Source organism: Drosophila mojavensis, unplaced genomic scaffold, assembly GCF_018153725.1.
Source record: "Drosophila mojavensis isolate 15081-1352.22 unplaced genomic scaffold, ASM1815372v1 contig_36, whole genome shotgun sequence".
NCBI classification, from domain to species: Eukaryota; Metazoa; Arthropoda; class Insecta; order Diptera; family Drosophilidae; genus Drosophila; species Drosophila mojavensis.
The window spans coordinates 8,463,263-8,484,431 of record NW_025318858.1 but is presented as its reverse complement, the minus strand read 5'-3'; the positions used below and the strand labels follow the sequence as shown (position 1 = coordinate 8,484,431).

The window sequence follows — 21,169 nt, the reverse complement described above, 5'->3', positions numbered from 1 at the left end:
GCACTTCCCACGGTGGGCTGCCTCTTCAACTTTAATTACAGTTGGTTGGTCGATTTGAATTTTTAGCGGCCATTACGAAAAACGCAAAGTCAAGAAATATATACATATATATGCTTTATATATACATATATATATATGTATATGTATATCTTTATATCTGTTTGTGTGCATATATATATATGTATATATGAGGCCGCATTGTTAGCGTTGAAAGTTTCAGGAACAGAATATTCACACAGCCCCAAAAGGCGTTGACAATAAGCTGAGAACCTTTTTGGTTTGTGTTGTTTTTGTTTTAGTTTTTTTTTCTTTCTAGTTTTTAACTATCTTTGCTTAATATTTATGCATTATTTGCCCGACTACCTGTTATTGTTGTTTTACAGATTTACAAATTAACAATCGTCGTTTTGCATTAATTATCGCGCTTCCGTTTTGGATTGCCAAATCACAGCACACAACATCGAACTTGAAGCTTTCATTGAATACGCTACAGACCTGAGCAAACCTTAATAGGCCATCAAAAGTTTATTTGCAAACGGCATTTGCCAAAAATTCCCATAAATCTTGGCCGCTTTATTGATTAAGTTGAGTTTCTTTTGTACTGCTATTTTTGAAGTAGTTGATTCAAATATTATTTATTTATGAATATATTAATATATATATATATATAAATTAAATTATAATTGTCAGAGAATCAATTTAATTAATGCATTCTTCCGTTAAGTAACTCCCAATAAATGTTTGCTTAAGCAATATAAAGCTGAGAAACACCTAACTCAAGCACTCTTACTAGGCTTTAATTAGAATTATTATGACTGAGACATCAAGAGTCTGAGACAATTCTTATCAGAATCAGCGAAGCAGTCAGCAAATGCAACTCACCCCCAGTTTGGTGGGAAATTTTTCGTTGTAGATGGCAAACGGAAGACTTAAACGACAAACTTGACGAGGCGTTGTTGCGTGCGAGATGAGCAAGAAACCAGAGCGAGAATGAGAGAGAGAGAGAGAGAGAGCGAGAGAGAAAATATACCGAAGGGGTCAAGTTGGAAAAAGAGAAGAGAAACCACCACCACCAGGTTGTGTAATTGGAACTGCAACTTCTTAAGGCCAACGCCGTGCACGGCATCTTATAAGAAGTTGAATATGAAATTAGTTGAATTTTTAATGAACATTCACATTTTGAGTGCATAATTTTTGCTCTCCCTCGCTCCCTGTGTCTAGTTGGACATTTGAATGCGTCGTTGGCCTGCGGTCGAGCTGTAGGGCCCGCGACAGGGGACAGCGGCAGGTGCTGGGGATTGCGTCTTCAAAAAAGTTCCCAGGAGCTTCCACTGCACTAATTATCTTGGAAAATCAGAGTCTTGACTTTAAAGCCGGCTGCCGGTTTTCACACGCTGTGAAAATTCTAAACACACAATGCGTGGGAAATCGCCAGCCGGTTGTGTGGGAGCCAAAATGGGGTTGCATGCAATCATGCTAATAAAAAAAAACAATAACAACAAATCAAATAAATAAATACACTTACTAAAAGATATTATATATATTTATATAATTTCATTTTGCTTCAATAAAATCAATAATAGAAGAAATTTTAGCAGCCTTTGCAAGTTTCTTTATCAGAATTATGAACTGGGTAGAGCACGTAACCCAAGTTCATAAATTATGATAAAGAAACTTGCAAAGGCTGTTAAAATTTCTTCTATGTATTATTGATTTTATTGAAATTGTCAATGGACTTTGAGTCCTTGTAAAAGTTTTCCATGAAGAGAAGCAAAGCGATTATTTTCTTTGACAGTCTCTCAAATAGGGCAGCAAATGTATTTGAAAGTTAGAAAAGCTTAACTCGTTCATCGCTCTCGCTCTAGCTGAGACAGCATTGAACGGAATATATTATATCATATATTATACATTTTATTCGCTCTAACCTATTATAAATATCCATTTTCTTCAAAATAATTTACAATGTTATCACCCGGTAAGTTTATCAATTCTCAAATTTATTGAACGTATACTTTCTTAACAGTGTTGCCAAATCATTTTTTTCCCGTCAAATCTGGCTTTCTTAAAAATCCAATTGCGGGAAAAATTCCAAAACAGCGGGCAGCGGAAATTCTGTTTTTTTTCCGTTTTATTCTTTACTGATCAATTTATCATAATTTGTAGCGATTAATCGTATGTAGAAGTGTTTGTCATTGCAGTTGAATTAAAACTATATAGTTAATTACGTCAATTTTCTATGAATGAACCAATCGATAATAGAGTGGAATCAACAAAACTAAAATATGATTTATATTTTATTCAATATAACTTATTGTAAGCAATAATAACGAACTTCTTGATTCTATGTAAATAACATGAAAATTCTCTAACAGAGCTTATAAGGCAATTAAAAAGAATGTATGCAACTCATTTGATAACGTGTAGTACAAAAATTTATGTGTTAACTAAATATGTTTTAATTAATAGGTTGCCTGCAAATTTTCAAATAGTGAAAAATGTTGATTCGTTTTCTTGCATATGTATATATTTTGCGAGTAAACAAAAATAGTATCGTTCCAATACTAGAGTTATTCTATTCAAAGAACATTGCAAGTGTTGAGAATATTCACCCAATTCAGTGGGGAAATTCTTAAGACTCTACATAGTTTAGGGTGAGAGGTGTACTTTAAGTATTCGGGAGGAAATAAAAAAATGTAGGGACTTGGACTTTTGAATTGCTTTCCTTGCCATGGTCGCGCGCGCAATATTGTTAATACTGTTAAATCGCAATAAAATGTGAGGTTCCAATTTTCAGCTGGGGCAGCGTCAGTCTGCCCAGGGTGGATATCACAAGAATATTTGTGATTTGCTGGGACCGGAATCTGGAGAGGGGGGGTGTAGGGGACGATGGGGGAACAGTGCTGAGGGTTTGGCCTCTCAGCGAACGGGCATAGCCGCGTTCTCTACTCTGGTTATTTAGTGCCGGGATGTGCCTCGGCCAAACAACGAAACATACGATGGAAGGGGGAGGAAAGGGGTCCACCAACACTGTTAGTTAGTTATTAGTTGTTAAATAAAAAGGAAAACACACAGGAGTTCACTTTTGGGCAATCTCTTTAATCTGACGACTTTATTAGTTTCATAAGCTCGCTATTTGGTAATAACTATTATTCACGCTCACCCACTGTTCTCCGCTACGCTGTCGCTTACCATGCTTACTCAATTTGATATGAAAACACAATCTTGTGGCAAAAAGTTAGAAAACTACTGCACAGTGCACAGCTTTTTGCGGCTTGAGCGATAAGATTATAATGAGCACTCGAAAGAGCGGCAGTGCGGGGCAACTGGTCATCTCTGAAAGTTTAGTTTTGGTCGTCCTCTAGTTAGTTAGTTAGTTAACTTAAGGAAAGTTAAGTTTTGCTCGTCCTCTATCTTTTTATATTACTGACTATTGGATTACTGTAAAGGAAAGCCCATAGCCCAAATGAAAAATTTAACGCAAAGTTGTTCGGACAAAGAGGTAAATTTCAATTGACTTTAAAATACAGCTTCATTTTTATGAGAAATCTTACAGTTGGTAGACATGCTGATGTCATACGATAAATACAAATGCCCTCAAAATCGATACATTTGTGTAATCAATAAATTTGAATTGGATATAAGTCAAATTCGATTTATACTTAATATAATTCAAAATAAAGTTATCAAATATGTTGAACTTGATAATGATCACATACTAGTGGAATACGCAGATTATAGACAACAATTGCTGCATGACGATGACAAAAGTGAATCTTTTCCTGCACTCAAATGGATCTTTCACGCAGTAGAGGTATTTCATTGCTCATCTAAATCAATACACATTCATGCATTATGGTCTGCTTCCAATTGATTACAGCACGCCAGATGAAATTGAAGAACTCAATAAATCATTGAAGGTTAATGTCGGAGAAGTAGACTTTGATGATCTTAGGATAGGCGAGGTAGAATTATTGATCTACAGCGTATAATAGTTAATACAGGCACAGAGGCACCTAAAACCTCATACATGTAGCAAGGAACTCCAAAAGTGTGTGTGCTTGCTCGTCGCTTAATCTTATGCTTTATGCGCCCCAAAAGCTTTCATACCCTTCCCACAAATAATAATGAAATCGCTAAGATTTTGCATCCTTTCAGTGCTCCTGCTCGAGCCTCAAGATACCGAGCCGAGCGAATACGAAGTTGAATGGTCTCTTCATTTAATTTTTTCGGCTTTAAAAAATGTTGTACATGTATGTCTACTCTATGTATTGTATGGTTAGTGGTATAATGGTTAATATTAATAAGGAAAATTAATCGGTATGTATATTTTTTAATTACGATTAATATTTTATTCTGTAGGAAATTGGACATGGCGGCTTTGGCAGAGTCTATAAGGCAATATGGCATCAAAATGTCGTCGCTGTCAAAGAATGCAAAAAAAATGAGACGTTCAAAAAGGAGGTTAAACAAATGTCCCGCACTAACCATGAGAATATTGTACGGCTATATGGAAGTTGCTTTGACAAGGACTTCGTATACTTAGTCATGGCTTACGCAGAGTGTGGATCCCTCTTTGAGTTCTTGCACGGCAGCGAGCAAAGGGAGTATACCATGGCAATGGCTATAGACTGGATGATTCAGTGTATCCAGGTTAATTCTCATTCATTAAACTAATAATATCATGGCTTAACCTCTACTGCCGTTTATAGGGTATTAACCACATGCATTCCATGGAACCAATACTGATTCATCGTGACCTAAAGACTGCCAATCTACTCCTAACCAAAAATTACAGGAATTTGAAAATTGGAGATTTCGGCAATGCGACGGATCTAGGAACTATGATGACAGATATGTCTGGCACTGCCGGCTATATAGCCCCAAAGGTTGTGTTAATCCAAATCTTGCATACAAATACAAAATTTATACCTTCATACATACACAGGTTCTCTTAGGAAATACGTATACGGAAAAGTGCGACATTTATAGCTTCGGGATTGTTCTATGGGAGGTGATGGCGCGCAGGAAACCATTTCATCACTTGTCGGATCCAAATACAATTGCAAAGATGTACTTACCGACCAAGGATGAACGACCAATATTATTTGATATAATACCGAATTGTGAGAAATTTCGATTTGTGATCGAAAATTGTTGGGATCAGGAACCGAAGAATCGACCCACAGTCAAAGAAATTCAGCTTACAGACATTCCATGTCTTAATATTATAATGCGACCCTAAGATAACCATTATTTTTATATATTTACAATACTTATATATTTACAATGATGTATAAAATACTTCTTTTAAACTAATTATGAAATAAATTCCAATTTTATATATTACTCGATAAGCTAAATGACAAATTAGTGATTCTTTGTATGACATATGCTCAAACAAGAAAAATCATTGTTCAGTTAAATATGCTTGATCTCAAGTCTATAGCTCTAATGATTGCCGAGATAAACGACAGACGAACAAGGCGCAGTTGATTCTTGAATTAGTCTTGAAAAATGTCCTCTATGGGGTCATCCATGTTGTCACCTGATATATTATATACTCGTATATTTTGAATTTGTTATTTGAAAATCTTATCGACAGCAAACAAATATTAATATTGCAGCCAAGTTTCAATTGACTGTGAATTTATTGAAGACACAAACCTACACAGCTAGCTAGCAATCGTTGCGTACTGGTGGAAAAACACGCTACGACGCGCCGAGACATAACGTAACAGTCTAGCAAACGAGTTACGCAGTCGATGGGCGACGGCGCAGACGTTAGCAGCAGCTGCTTTAAGCGACAGTAAATAGTATAATATCTTTGTAAGTATTATATATCTATATATATTGCATTAATATTAGAAATAAATGATGGTTATTTCTATTTGAATTATTATTACACTTTTTTATAATCTTAAAAACAAATTAAAAATTGCAAATTTGAAAAAAAAAAAACTAAAATTGTATTTTTATATGTATATATATATTTATATAATTTATTAAGTAATTGAACATTTCTATGTATTTGATACAAAACGTCATCAGTACAGATATGCAGTTGAGATGTACATACAGTTAGATAGAGTACAAAATGTTTAGATACAATAGCTTATCTATAAAAAGAACTTGCAAGACCTTCTATTTGATATGTTTAATTAATAAGTTAAGTAAACGGAATGTGGTGGCATAAGATAGATACTAAAAACAAGAGTTTGCATATTTTTACAAAAGAAATGCATAATAATATGAAACAGGGTTTGGTATAAGAATTAACAGCTAAAATAGCCAAAAAGAAAATCGAATGTGTATTGAGGAGTGGGAATGAACAATAGGTAATTAACTATAATTTCTAGTTATATCAATTATTGCATTTATAATTTATAATTATTATAAATATATATGTGTGTGTGTGGTTTTTTTTTTTTTTTTTTGTTTTTATATATATGTCTTTACTAGTTGGCTCGTATAGTTCGATTTTTGTTCATATTGGTCAGCATCAATGATATATACGATGTTAAAAGATCGTCCATTTTATAGCCCAACGATGTCTCGCAAAGCAGTTTGGAGCCACGAACCAAATTCCCAATTGTCATATGGAAATATGTATTACCCGATGACCAGTTCGAGATGCGTGTAAATGGATGTGTGACCAGTATATCCTGCAAAAGTAGACAACAATATGAAATATACCATAATAAAGGATCAATCTGTAACCTCATACCTTCGTTACTGGATGTATGAGACTCACGCCGTGCTTGTTAATGGCAATGAGCAACATTTCGGGATAGTTTGGCTCGGTGGTTTGCTTTACCTCAAAGAATGCGGAGCCGAAGGTGGGCCATCTAAATAAATAAGATTTTAAACGATAAGTTGAAAAAGCAAATTCGATCTACACGTTCGCGCATATGGAGACCTACCTGTATACGATCTTAAGGAATGCAACTTTGGCATCCTCAGAGCTCATGCCCCCATCCTGATTGTACGAGGCAACAATGGAACGTTTCCATTCGCTAGTGCTCTGCATCTTCATAATATCAGAGGGTATCAATTCACGTAGCATTTGTCTGGTAGGAAGAGTTTACCATTTTGAATACATGTGCTGGATAAGGGATACTGGCTAAGCACTTACGGTATGGCCTGCAGCTCCTGCTTGTTTTCACCGAAGCGAACACGAAAGACAAGCGCGGCCAGCTTGGAGGCCTCCTCGCGTGAGCATTTATGATAGCCGCGCAAGAGTTTCGGCAGCTCCTGGTGATAGTGAAAGATTAGATCAGCATTGCGATCCTTGCCTGGCACCGTGTTCGTCCATAATTTCTTCATGAAGAACACCTGATAGGTGAACTGTGGATTGGCGCCATCGCGTATTGGTCGCGCCTTCTTTATCCAGTCGGTCAGATGGCGAACGAAATCGAAAAAGAAATCACCCTCGGGCACCGAAATCACCTTATCGGCAATTTTCACGAACAGCGAGAAGCCTTCGCTGGTGCGCAACGATAAGCGTTGCGAGATATTGTTGCAAAAGTCCTTGGCGCGCGTGGACGAGTCCACTTCGAATGCCTCATCGGTGTCATCCGGGAAATAGACCTTGTGAAAGATTTGCGTTGTCTTATGCTGTATGGCCTCCACCTCCACCTGATGCGGCGGATACTTGCGCTGTCCGTGTCGTATGGTCTTCTGCAATCGATGCATCGAGTCCTGTGAGATGGGATGACGGCGTGTGCGCAGAAATAGCAGCAGCTCCTTGAGCAATCCCTGCGAGCAGGCAAAGAGACCAGTTGCGAGCCACATCAGCTCCCAGCCACGCTCCTCGGACATGCGATTGCGATTGTCCGTCAGCTGCTTCATCAGCTGGCAATAGATCTCGTCGCGCAATATCTCATGCTTGAGCGGACCGTCGAATATGTGATCGGTGATTTCGTTGCCCATGCGCGGCCGTTTCGATGGCAAATCGCCCATGTATTTGAGTATGGCAGCAAAGGCGAAGCATGCCTCCTCCACAAGTTCCTCTTTGCTCTGCAGTTTGCGTAAGAGTGGCGCCTTAATCGGATCCCTGGCATAGCGCCACAGTTCTTCGCTGCGCTTCGAGCTGAGCGTCAAAGTCTTCGACATTGTTCGCTTGGGTGGCAAGCGGAAATGATCGAGGGCATATTCCATGAGCGTGTGCGGACGATCGCGTGGTTCTACGACGCCACCGTTCGATACCATGCTTAGACGCCGGCCATGATGCGCCTCCTCGATGTTGAACAAGGCCAATATATCCTGCGGCGGCTTGCTCAGCGTGGGCAGCACATACACCGTTTCGGCTGGAAAATCGCCGCGTTCCTGTGTGCGATCACAGCGGCCGATGCACCAGCCATTGTTTAGCACGGACTCGCCGCACGACTCGTCCTCCAGGATGATCAGATCGCCTTTGAAGAACGACAAGAAACTGGTGCTGTCCGATGGTGCACGATAATCCTGCAACGCAATCACATATTTGGAGCTGCAAAAGAGAGGAAAATTTAGATTATTTAAAGGGGAATTGAGAATAGAGATGACTCCCTTCGTACCGCTTCTTGAGACCATCCAAAAAGTAGACGACAAGGTCACGTATATCCTCAGCATTGGGACTCTGGAATGTGAACTCCTCGCCGCGCACTGTTGACAGGCTGAAGGTCTGGGTGAACACCTTGTTTGTCTTCTGGCTGGCCACCGCTGTGATCTCCGGGAAGCTTAGCTCGAGCAGCACCTGCTCCTGATCATCGACGACATAGACGCCCGTCCAGTTGACCGCTATGATGACATCATTTTTGGGTAAATTTGGTCCGGAATTGCGATACGCTTCATAGAAGCGTGAGAAGAGCAACGGCCATTTGTATTTAGCATAGCTAACAATATCTTCCTTAATCTTGAGCGGCGCTATCTTATCCTTCACATAGTAGGATTTCTTATAGGCCTGCAGCACAAGGGCCGCCCAACGTTCGATGGCCTTGTCCACGCCGCTGAGACAAAAGTCGGGTATGAAATTGGGCAGCAGCGTGAAGAGTCGCTCCATGGACATGTCTGTGCCATATTCGATGAAATACTGTTGGGCAGCTATCATGGCCAGATCCTCCTCCTTGTCGCAACGGTATTCGCCGAACTTAACACCGCGCACCACCTGCTGGTAAATGAGATTTGTGGCCACCTGATCGGTGGTTGGCTCGTGCCACGGCGCAAAGATCTCCTTGCGGAAGAATAGACGCCACGGTGCATTGCGCTCCTGGGCGCCCTGTTCCTTGGCATATTGCTCGCACTGTGATATGGCGTCCATCACATGATCACCGCCGCTGCCCAACGAGCTGACCTTGTCGAACAGCGCAATATAGAGCGAGAAGCCGAATTGATCCTTGAGCGTGATCTTCTCCGACAGCTGGTTGCACAGCTCGCGCGCTGTCGTCGCCGAATCGGCTAGCAATGTCTTCGTATTGCCATCCATAAACGTGATGGGCAGCATGATGGGCTTCTTCGATTTGGTCGCCTGCAGCTCCAGCCATGACGGCGGCTGATTTCGCGTGCCATTATTAAAGGTGCGCTTCAGGCGCTCCTCACAGTACGGCGCATAGCCGGGTGGCCCCTCCCTAATGAACGCCCGCAAGTAGTTGACAAACTTCTCCGAGGGCGCAAAGCAGCCGACGCACAACGACAACAATATCCAGCCGCGTGCATGCGACGACTTCAATGGATTGTTGGTCAATTGCTTGCATATCTGGCAATAGATTTCGTCGCGCAACTCAGCACGCAATATGCCATGGCCGATGATGAAGTGCAGCTTCTCCAGATTCGATGTGGGACGCGATTGCAGCCACGACTGATAGCTATCGGCCGTGTATTCATCATCCTGCAGCCGTCGACGCACATCCTCGCCCAATTTATTTTTGCGCTTCAAGGTCAGCGAGACGAGCTTGTGGCGTATCGAGCGCGGCTTTTGTTTCAGAAATGCCTCCGGATCGAGGCCCATCAGTTGGGCTTCCTGGAATTCCTGGAATTGAGCAACATTTTATTAATATCAATTGGCAAATCTCTGCATTCCATTCCAACACCCACTCACCTTGCTGCGTATAAAGTTCCGACCGAGCGTCGCCGTCACCTTGGACATGACTGACGTGGTGTCCATGCGATCCATGGTATGATATTTGGGCTCCTGCATGTCGCCAGTGAAACGCAAAATGGTTATCCACAGTGCTTGCGCGGCCAATTGATCGCCCTGAGTGTGCAGCGGCAACAGCGGATGCTTCAGTGCCTTCTTCGCATACTGATGGTTCACATTGCCCTGGAAGTAGGTGGCCGCGAATTTCTGAAACTTATATTCGGACAAATCCTCCTCGTCCTCGGAGATGTGCATTGGTGTGATGATGTCATCCTGATTGATAGTCTGCCCATGCGGCAGATCATTGAACACGGACGTCTCGCGGCCGCCATGCGGTGTGGGCGCATCGCTGCTCGAATCGGGCAAAAAATCGAACATGGCCTCCACCAGTTTGCCATCGTCGACGGGCTCCTCCTGCTTGCGGGCCGCATCATTGATGATATTCATTTTGACCTCGACCCGCCGACGATCCTCCAGCTGCTCCTGCATCTCGCGCCGCTCCAGCTCGTGCAATCGATCCCTATAATGCTGTTCGGCTATCTCGCGCGCATTCTTGTTGCCCCGATGCAACAGCTCCTGCTCCTCCAGTTTGCGCAGCTGCAGCACCTCGGCGAACTGCTTATGCTCCAGCTGCAGCTTGCGATAGCGACGCACGGCAATCATGCGCCTCACATGCGACTGTATCTTGATGACCGCCCACATCTTATTGCCGTACTCGCGTCGCACCAAATAGCCGCGCGCATGCGCCTGCAGTCCCACAATGTGTCCGCGCAAGTGCCGGAAGCGATGCGAGAGGACACGCGAACGGATCAGCGCCTGCAGTCGCATATAGCCCACGCGCATGCTGCGATACCGTTTGCGCTGCGCATAACCCTTCCACACCCGCTGCACGCTGATCGCTGCCGCGCGCAGCCGCAGGAATCGCCGCCGGTAGACCCAGCCGCGTATGCTGCGCTGCAGTATCAGTATTTTGCGTGTGAGCACACGATCGCGCTCCTGCTCCAAGAACAGATCGTGAGCGTCCTTTAGGAACACCTTGGTGTGCCCCAATTGGTAGTCGGATTTGCCCAGGACCATGCCACAAATTCTCGATGTCGCCGACATGCAGTCGGTGCGATGCGCCGGCGGTACGCCGGCTATCAGAAAACGATAGCGTTCCACGAATTCCCGGAATCCATGTCGTATGGGATAGCCGGCACGCCGTATTCTTATCGTTTCCATCATGCCCGAATAGCGCAACTGGCGACAGCACAGGCCGCGATCGAACATCATCGGCTTCTTCAGCTCGTTGGGCTTGATGCAGCGTATAAAGAACGGCTGGCAGCTGCTCAACGTCTTCATCAGGGCATCCAGACTCTTCCGAAACTGTGTGGACAGTGTGGGTGTGCGTTTGCGCGTCTCGGCGCCCATTTCGATGTCCTGGGCAAAGATCTGGCGCAAAAACTTATTCGCGCTCTGGCTAACCAAGTGCAACAGATCCGGACTGAAGGTGTCCCGATTCTTGTCCAGAAAGCCGCGAGTATCGTAGAACACAATGCCAGCGAAATGATTGAGACCGAAACTCGTATTTATATCCGATTTCGGTTTCAGATAGTTCTTGTGCGCTCCGTGCGTTTTATGCAGCTTGGCGAGCATTGTCTGATCGGTGCCCTTGGGAAAGCGCGCCTCCTCGTCGATCAAGGCCATGATGTTCAATTGCTTGATGGCTATCAGATCGAGCGCATCCTGATTGTCCACAAATTCGATGTGCTGCCAATTGATCGCCTCGTGATTGTACTCCTCCTGCTCCAATTTGAAAATGTGCTGCACAAAGAACTGCTGCAGATTCTCGTTGGCGTAGTTAATGCAGAACTGCTCAAAGCTGTTCTGATCGAAGTTCTCGAAGCCAAATATATCCAAAACGCCGATGGCATTGCGTGACGTCGCCTTCGGCTTGAATATGGCCGAATTGATTTTACGCACAATGTGCACAAACAATCGACCATAGATGCCCTTGACGAACGCATCGCGCACATCCACCGACTGCTCCCGCGACAGCGTCGACACGACCGTCTCGCCATGGGCGAACAACGTGCGACGCGTCAGCGCATCGATCAGCGGCTGTAGGGGCAGCCCCAACAGGCCGGCAACTCGTTCCACATTGATATGTTCGGGTATTTCCGTTGCGTCCAGATTATCGACAACGGTTGCCTTATACTTAATATTGCCGCAGTGCAATAGGGCGGCCAGCAGCTTGATGATCTCCCATATTTCCTGATCCGAAAACAGCAGAACCTTCATCGCTGATCGTATGTCCGAGAATTCGGCTGCATCATCGCGACCCTCACACGTAATGCTGTTGCCACCAGTCAAATATCTAACGGAAAGAAAGAGGACATTAAAATATAATATATAATATGATGAAGAGACTTGTGAATAGACTAATATATTAAAAATACGCAATGGGTTCAGGGCATAATGAATATGGAACATGATTATGATATAATAATACCTAAGATATAAGATCTTCTTTATTGATATTACGATGATATCTGTGCCATATTGATATATTATAAATACAAGAAAGAATATTAAATAGTCTTTGCATTTCTATAGTATAAATATGTTATGAACTATATATACTAAATATTGGATAATCAACAGATCTATAATGCCATAAATTATCATATAAAATGTACTTTATGTAATTTCACAGGATGTATGCGTCTACCTAAAATGCCAATGCATTACTTTTAAAAATTAAGCTTGGCTTTATTCTTCCGGATATACTCTAGTCTATACTCTACATATGATAGTACAAGTTACTACATTAGGCCTAATTTCGATCGATCCTTTACACATTTATAGACTTGATATAAACACATCAGAGATGAGTTTTGACTCACTTGTAATCCGCTGCCGCGCCCAACTCCAGACGACTCTTCTCATCTGCTGAGAGACCCGCCAAGATGCAGTAGAAGACATGATAATTGCGTTCACTGTGATTTTGCGACACAATGCGCGACTTCTCCAGCAGATACTGCTCGATCTTGGCGCCCTCGATAACCCCATTAGCGCTAAAATGGATGTCTATGTATTTGCCGAACCTAAAGTAAAAAAAAAAAACAAAAAAGTAATTAAGTTAATTGCTTTGAGTACGCCACAGAGGCTTACCTTGAGGAATTATCGTTGCGTATCGTCTTGGCATTGCCAAAGGCCTCCAAAATGGGATTAGCCTCCAGTATTTGCTGCTCAATCCACGAGTGTTTGCCACTGATCGCTGCCAGATATTGCAAGATCAGCTTTGTGCTCTCCGTTTTGCCGGCGCCCGATTCGCCCGATATGACGATGCATTGATCCTGGCGATAGCGTTTCATATGCGCATACGCATTATCGCCAATTGCGAAAATGTGCGGCGGCAATTCGCCGATTTTGCGCTCCTTATAAAGCTTGATCTGATCGCCCGTATAGATGGGCAATATCTGATATGGATTGACCGCAACCAAAATGGAGCCGGTGTATGTCTGCAATGAGTATATTCAATATGAGAACAGTAGTAGAATATATACCTATCCACATACATACATATATTAGATTCTCTTTGTAGCGTATGAGTAGATTACGCAATATGCCCGCCTCGTGCAGATCACCGAGCGATATCATATCCTCGACACCCTGTACGGATGAAGCATGCATCGCCTTGATGCGACGCTCCGGCGCCAGCCACACCTCGTCGCCATCGTCGTCGCGCACCTGAATGCGACGACCCTCCGCGGAGATGACACGTGCTCCAATGGCCACATCGAATTCCCGTCCCGACGCGGGCTCTATCCAGATGTAGTCACCCTGTGAAAAGCAAAAAAAATAAACAAATATATGTATGAATACGTATGTAAAAAGCAAGCGCTTACAATTCCAGTTGGGAGGGTTGCCACATAAAACCTTCTTTTTTTACAAGAATCACTTGAGCGTAACATAAAAAAAAAAAAAAAAAAAAAACACTAAATAAACGTACTCAGGGACAGACTTGATAGATATACGAGGCATGGGAGCTATTCACATTTACAACTACAAAGCCAAATAAACAAGTCGAAAGGCATCAATTGAAAGTATGAAAGTGGTAAATACCCTATATCATATAAAATATATTGTTGACCTAAATGAATATGAGCTAACTCCTGCAAAACTACGATATTATAAATATATATGTAAAATGAATCTCATCAGCATATATTTCCTTAACTATAAATCTATATGCTTCTTACACTTCCGTAATAACTATTGTAACATATTGAACCATTAGATACCTTGAAACGCATTTAAGCTCTATTTAAGTGATAGTTACACTCATTATATTTAGTTTAAGAAATTCTAGAAAGTTCGAATCATATTCAAATTAACGACTTTCATCGACTTTAAAACTGTCGCAAAAAATGCAAAAATATTTATTTTTGTTCATTAATTGGTTGTTCAACACTTGTAGCACTACTATTTCAATGAACACAGGTGTATATATAAATAAAATATTATATATAAATATGTACATATATATATATATATATATATATATATGTCTAACATATGCTCCAACATTCATTTGCATATCTACATCATCTTCGTTTTACACTTTTCTTTTAATGGCTACAGGGCATACACGTATTGGCACGTACATGTGTGTGAATATATGTATGTTTGTTTGGCTGTGCTTGTGCACTTCCGTTTGCTGTTTGGTTTAGCCATAAAGAGAGTTGATGCATGCATTCTTCCACTCTCACACTCACACTCTCTCGCTCACTCTCTCTTTGACTCTCTTTGATCGGCGCTCTTTACTTACACGTGTTACAATCACCATGTTCGTCGTCCTTCATTTACTACTCCTGGCGCTCTCTGGCATTCAAATGTAAAGCCCGTTTAGCTCTGTAAGCAGAGAAGAGAAAATCAGATAAGATAAGAGAAGACTGAAGACAAAAGAGTAATAACAATAAAAAGAAGAAAATAACAAGTTGCTGCAGGCGCTTAAAACCGGCTTTAATAATAATAAAAAAAATAAATAAAAAAAACAAGTAGAAGAGTTGGAAATTAAGGTGAAGTTTACGGTAAATTGAAAGAATTTACACAGTTGTCGTCGTCTCCTGCTGCTGCTTCTTCTGCCTCTTCTTCTTCTTCAGTAGAAACGTCTCTGTTCATTTCCTCATTTCTTTTTTGGCGACAATTTGATTACTGTTGTTATTTTTTCTTAAAGGGAAACTAAAAGTCAAAAGCTTAACAAAAGAAGAAGAAGAAGCAGAAAAAAATATCGAGAGACAACAAAGCCAAAGCCAAAATATAAAATATAAACCTTTAGATATGCAAAAAAGGCCAACGCACAATTTCACTTTTAATAATTGTATTTGTTGTTGTTGTATTAAGTTCCCAATCAGAACGAACATTGCGTTTTGTTATGCAAATAATAATAAATGTGTTTTGCTTAGTTTGGCTTATTGGAACTTTATTTTTGGATTTGTTTTCATTGAAAATATTTACTTTCATTGCTTATACGGCGCTGTGGGCCATAGAAATTTGTGGGCCAAATGAAAGGTGAAGACCATCACTAAATAGGAATATAGTATTATTATATGTATATTTATGTATGTGATATTTTAATTGAAAAAAAAAAAAAAACTATGACTAATTTGAAAAAAATATTTATGACTTCAATATTGAACTATATACACATATCTGTCTACATATATACTTTTAATCATTTCAACGGAGCTTATCTACAGAAAAAGCTAGTTTGATTCTAAATCAGTTGTGTATACATATGTATTTAAAGTAAATTAGTTTTCGATTAAAAAAAATATATATTTTCAGGTAATCTTGGACCAGGTAAAAATGCGTCATAAGCTAATTGCACAGTTGGAGGCGTCGCTATGTATACACATATGCATGCCTGTATACATATATATGTATGTGTGTGTAATTGCAGACAGCTAGTTTTTGTGGCACACACACATGCACACATTAAAGTACGTTAAATAGTCTGGTTACGCTCTGACGATCAAAATACAATCCACCCCACATTAAGCTACGGAGAGCATGAAAGAAAGAAACAGAAAATGTGGGAGAGTGAGAGAGTGAGGAAGAGCTAAAGACAGGTAAGTGCTCAAGTGTTCTACACTCAACATTATTTAAATGCGGATTGCCTAATAATGTTATCAGTAGACAAGCAACTGATAAGCCCTTACGACTGTTACACTGGGCATGACGAAAGGAAAAAAAATAAACAAACAGTAAATATAAATATTATCATTGAAGCTCAAGCACGTTCCAATTGCATATTCGGATGGTGACAGACACAAGTTCCAGTTGGAATTCGTGGAAGAGTGGGAAGCTAAGCATAATATTCTGCTTGGATTGTGATATTAATAACAAAGATACTCTATCTGATTAGAATTTGCCTGTTTTAGTTTGGATGGTAACATACATGCATTCTAGTCAGCAGGAGATAAGGAGTGAAGCAATGCAACATATTCAGTTACTACTACGAACTTGTCCATTTTGGCTGAGCTGTATAACAGAACATACGTAATTCTGATTGGCATTGGACAATGCATACAAATGTGTATATGTATATATATATATATAATTAGTATATATCTGCACGTTTCTACAGAATATGCAAATTTCTTATTAGATTCGAGACACGATTTCTGCTATAAGCTATCTAATTAGAATTTGGCAAAAGACCGTAACAGTGCATGCATGTAAGCGATAACAGCGGCTAAATCGAAATAAAATCTGATTTGAATATACTACATGACATTTCAGCACGTATGGGATAAGCACGTGCCTGTGTGTGCGTATGTGCGTATGAGTGTGTGTGTAAACGAATGCATGTGTGCAGAGTTCACCAAGTCATTAGTGAAAGTTCGTATCGCACTGCCACGTACATTACGTTTTAGCTATAAGTATAATGTCTATCTGCATGTTAACATATCGCATACTTCAGAAAAAGAAAAAATCGCTTTTCGTTGTTGTTGCTGTTGTTTTTGTTTCACTTTGACATTAGCAGCACTTCAACTGTTAAGGCTGCAGTGGCGTATAAGAAGCATTTACCGCTGCTCTCTTTTGTCTTCCAAAATATACAAAGCGTGTTGTATTAGTTATGACTGCTATGCGTGTATGTGAGTGTGTGTGTGTGCATTTGTATTTGTATTTTTTTTTTTTTTTTTTTTATTATGCCGATGCCGACCTTAAAAAAGTTTCACCAAACAAACAGAAAGTCGCAGTCGACGCTGGCTGCGTGTGGCGGCTGCAAAGTCGCGAAAGCTGCAAAGCCAACAACAACAATAACTATGTTAGCAGAGAAGCAAAAACAAAATACTTATTAAGTGTAGCGTTTAAGGTGTTTTTATTGAAAAGGGTTCTCAGCGCAGCAAGCTACAAAATGTCCCGTTGTGCAACAAACCGGCCAAACAAGTGCTGTTGTTGTTGTATAAAATTCTAACCCCGGCTCAAGCGCAATCTCAAGGCTTGAGAGCAGCAAGCTATCCACTTTTTTTTTCTTTCCAACTTTTCTATGAATTGAATGTGTGTGAGCAAAAAAAAAAAAAAAAAAAGGAAAGAGCGTGGCAGAGGGAGAGAGCGCGGTGTGGAGGCACCCATTTATACGAATGTGCAGTGTGAGCCGCTCTTTACACAGTGTACTCTCTTTAACAGGTGTCCAAGTGTGTGTGTGTGTGACTTGATGTGTTGTTATTTATTAAACTCTTTGGCTTGCTCGCTCTCTCTCTCTCTCTTTGCACCCATGTGTGTGTGTTTGTGAGTATGCGCTTATTAGTACCGTTCTAGTCAACGAAACCTGAAGCGTAGCTAACTATAATTTGGTCAGAGGCTTAGCCATAATGCAGCCACGTCTCAGCTCATCTGCTGATACACACATACACATACAGTTGGGTGTCAGTTTCACTTGTGACCCTTAAAAACCACACATAACTACGCCCTTGGCTATCTCTGATACTCTTATTAGTTTTTCAGCGCACTTTTCTAGTTTTACACACACTAACACATGACTTGCAGGGTGAATGCACTCATTTTTTTTTCTACACCATTAATGAGTTTGAAGAGAGCATTTGACTGTTTAAAACAACGTTCGATAATAAACGAATCTTTTTTCTCATGTTCTAAGCCAACAGCTATTAGCGTATATACTATAATTAACACTTTGTTCACTTTTTAGTCCCGTTTAGGTACGAGTTCCAGTTCCAGACCCAGACCAGATCCAGAGTCAGAGTCGGGCCGAAACTTGTAGCATTGGGCGATTTTTGTTGAAGCGGTATATTCTTTAAAACAGGTTACATAAATAGGTCACGCACCATCGAGTGCCAGTGCCAGTGCCACTGCGAGTGCAACCGCGCAACAGGTTAACAATGGCCGCTTGGACTTTAACTTTGACTTTAACTTAAATGAAAAATAATTGCCAGCATTAAGTACACACGCGTAAACACATTTGCTTAGCTAATTTTGTTATTGGCTTGGGTGATTATTTTCTTTCTTTCTTCTTTTTCTTTCTTTCTAGCTGTTGCTTCTTTTTAACGGTAGTTACCTCAACAACCAAAATAACCAACCGAGCACAAAACCGAACACAACCGATCGTTGCTAACAAAATTTGTGAACTGTCGGCAATGTGACCTGTCTACGATAGTAAAGAAAAGCGCCGCTCAGCTACAGCAGTGTGACCAAGCTGTTTGTTCGCTAAATGGTTAGTCGTTTTAATTGTCAACTTTTATGTGTTCTGTGGCTAGTGTTAAAAGTGATGTGTTAAATTGGAAGTCTGATGTTTGATTCTTTTAAAATGTGACGTCACAAAAGCGTTAGCATTTTAATAATTGAAGCGTTCCTGGCGTAATCTAGAGTCATAACAACGGCAGCCGACTATCCCTTAAAAAAATGCTTAACGACCTCTTTGCCAATGCCAAAAATAAAAACACAGCATGCACGCAGCCCGCTTTATGCATTCGTAATGTGCATTTGAAACACGAATGCACAAAATTAGATTTAACCGTTACGTAACAGGTACGTAAAAGGTTACGTAACCGCTAAAAGAGGCTAGTGTGTAGTGCAGTTCTAGTGAAATTTTCAATATTTTATTCATTGTTCATACACAAACTTGCAATCAATTATTATTGTTTTTTATTGATTTTACAAATTTTTAATATACTTTTATTATTTGAAATCATTTTGTATACGAGAACATTTTTAAAAATTTATTTTAAAATCTAACAGTATATTCATTTTATTTTACTGAAAACTATTTAGAATTTTCAATCAATATTTTTATATTAAATTAAATTTTCAGATAACTAATGAATAAAGTAATTATCAATTCGTCTTAAATTTCTACATAAACTTGAGCAGGTATAAAGCCCGCTGGAAGCGTGAAAAAAAAAAAACACTGCAGCTGGCAACACTGGCTGCCGTGCATACTGTACCTCAAGTTAAAAGCGGGCAAAATACTGATAAAAAGAACACGAATATGTACATTCGTACAATACATACATATGCAGAATTATGTATGTATTTATTTATTTTTTATTTTGTTTTTTTATTATTGAATTGTTTTTTAGTTCTTTAGGTGGTCAGTGAATGCATTCAAATTTGTTTACAATTTGACTTTTGTATTATAATTGAATAAGAAGCTGAAGTGCGCTGGGGCCGTAGTGGGGAAGATGATTAAAAAAGGGGGTGACGGATAAATGGGTGGAACTTAGCAGAACTTCCAACGATTGCCGCACTCGTTGCACATGACGAACGTGGTCATCGGCTCGTCGGCGGATCGCGTTTGCAGCTGGTTGTAGGTGCAGTTTCGCTTTTTGCACTTGCCGCACTTCAGCAAATCCGTTTTGGTGCCTTGCACAGTGGCCAGTTGGGCATCGTTGATTGCCTCCTTGACGAACTTTTCGCGCAGTTTCTTCATCTCGTCGCTGGCCATCTCTTCCGGTGTCATTTTGGCCAGCTGCTTGGCAGAGACGGCGCCGCACATGAAATTGCCACGCAGCCCCGGATTTTTCGGATCTTTCAGATTGGCGACTCTCGATCGGATGCGATTCTTATACTTCATATCGGTATTTTTGAACTCCGAGTAGATGGCATCCTCCAGCTCGGCGGCCATCTCCTCGGGCTCGGCACAGCCCTCGGGCACCTCGCCAATCTTCAGCGCATTCGTCAGCATCTCACGGCATTTGAGACGAACTGCATCGGTCATGCCCCCGGCTGGGAATGATGTTTGCGCCGACGACGGCTTCTTCTCGTCCCGCTTATCTTTTGTCGAACTACTGCTGCTGGACTTGTCTTTGCCGCTGGAACTCGATTTGCTGGCGCTCGATGTTGACTTTGATGAACTGTTGCTGCTCTCTTTATTGCCTCCAGCTCCGACTGCCTCTTTGGGCGTGGAGTTGCTGTTGGCACTGGCCGCGGGGGGTGCCGGACTGGCCAAGAAACGCTTCCAGTTCTTAATTAAAGTCTTCGCCAGGGCGATCACCTCGTCATCCTTGCTGCTTTTGCGCAGCTCATTCACCGTCATCCCGATGCGTGTCTTGGTCAAGATCTCCAGATTAATGTTGAGGGTTTGCAGTGCTTTGAGCAAATCAAGCGCCTGGTCCTGGCCCTGTAACATTCAACGAAATATGGGCACTAATTATAGACAAACTATATATTAACCTAACTACAATTTAATTGCATTTACTCACTGTTCCATCGCTGGAAGTTGAAATTTTGCCAATTTTCTTTTGAATCCGAAACACTTCGTCCTCCACGCTCATTTTTTCGACAGGTTTGAAATCTGCTTAAATGAGAATGTTTGACAGAACAGAGGTTATGTTAATTGTGGTTTAATTAGTTTCAATTTATGCTTTTCAATGTGTTTCCTTAGTTTAGTTTGTCGCAATTGGTCTATTACATTATTTCCCTCCAATAAAATGTTGTTTACTAATTTTTCTTTTATGTATTCTTTAGAGTTATTCTATTGTAGAACTAGTTCCAAATGCCGCGGCCGCCGCATATGCTGAGCACGTAAAAGTGCCTTTTTGAGTAGATGCT

General features: G+C 40.9%; 3 protein-coding genes across 6 annotated transcripts; 1 reads left to right on the top strand and 2 right to left on the bottom strand.

The window, feature by feature from the left end:
* The first annotated feature begins 4,545 nt into the window (after positions 1–4,545).
* LOC116803822 (putative mitogen-activated protein kinase kinase kinase 7-like) lies at positions 4,546–5,242 on the top strand. Its single transcript, XM_032728501.1, has 3 exons — positions 4,546–4,650; positions 4,710–4,886; positions 4,946–5,242. Exons 1-3 carry the CDS (start codon positions 4,546–4,548, stop codon positions 5,240–5,242), a joined length of 579 nt encoding a protein of 192 aa, XP_032584392.1.
* A 725-nt stretch (positions 5,243–5,967) lies between these two features.
* LOC6576345 (myosin-VIIa) lies at positions 5,968–18,782 on the bottom strand. Of its 2 annotated transcripts, XM_015165133.3 has the most exons (12): positions 18,678–18,763; positions 18,448–18,532; positions 14,925–15,007; positions 13,676–13,936; positions 13,265–13,614; positions 12,997–13,197; positions 10,073–12,467; positions 8,553–10,003; positions 7,133–8,485; positions 6,921–7,067; positions 6,725–6,845; positions 5,968–6,662 (listed from the first exon to the last, which is right to left on the bottom strand). In XM_015165133.3, the coding sequence occupies exons 3-12, from the start codon at positions 14,940–14,942 to the stop codon at positions 6,456–6,458; spliced, it is 6,504 nt and encodes a 2,167-aa protein (XP_015020619.1). In that variant the 5' UTR covers positions 14,943–15,007; positions 18,448–18,532; positions 18,678–18,763; the 3' UTR covers positions 5,968–6,455. The 2 variants fall into 2 exon arrangements, with proteins under 2 accessions (XP_015020619.1, XP_015020620.1); XM_015165134.3 differs by lacking the exon at positions 18,448–18,532 and having other exon boundaries at positions 18,678–18,782.
* An 858-nt stretch (positions 18,783–19,640) lies between these two features.
* LOC6576344 (transcription elongation factor S-II) lies at positions 19,641–21,128 on the bottom strand. 3 transcript variants are annotated; one of them, XM_015165132.3, is made up of 3 exons: positions 21,030–21,128; positions 20,821–20,912; positions 19,641–20,738 (listed from the first exon to the last, which is right to left on the bottom strand). In XM_015165132.3, exons 2-3 carry the CDS (start codon positions 20,890–20,892, stop codon positions 19,839–19,841), a joined length of 972 nt encoding a protein of 323 aa, XP_015020618.1. In that variant the 5' UTR covers positions 20,893–20,912; positions 21,030–21,128; the 3' UTR covers positions 19,641–19,838. The 3 variants fall into 3 exon arrangements, with proteins under 3 accessions (XP_015020618.1, XP_043864403.1, XP_043864402.1); XM_044008468.1 differs by having other exon boundaries at positions 20,821–20,915; positions 21,030–21,045; XM_044008467.1 differs by having other exon boundaries at positions 20,821–21,089.
* Positions 21,129–21,169: the final 41 nt, after the last annotated feature.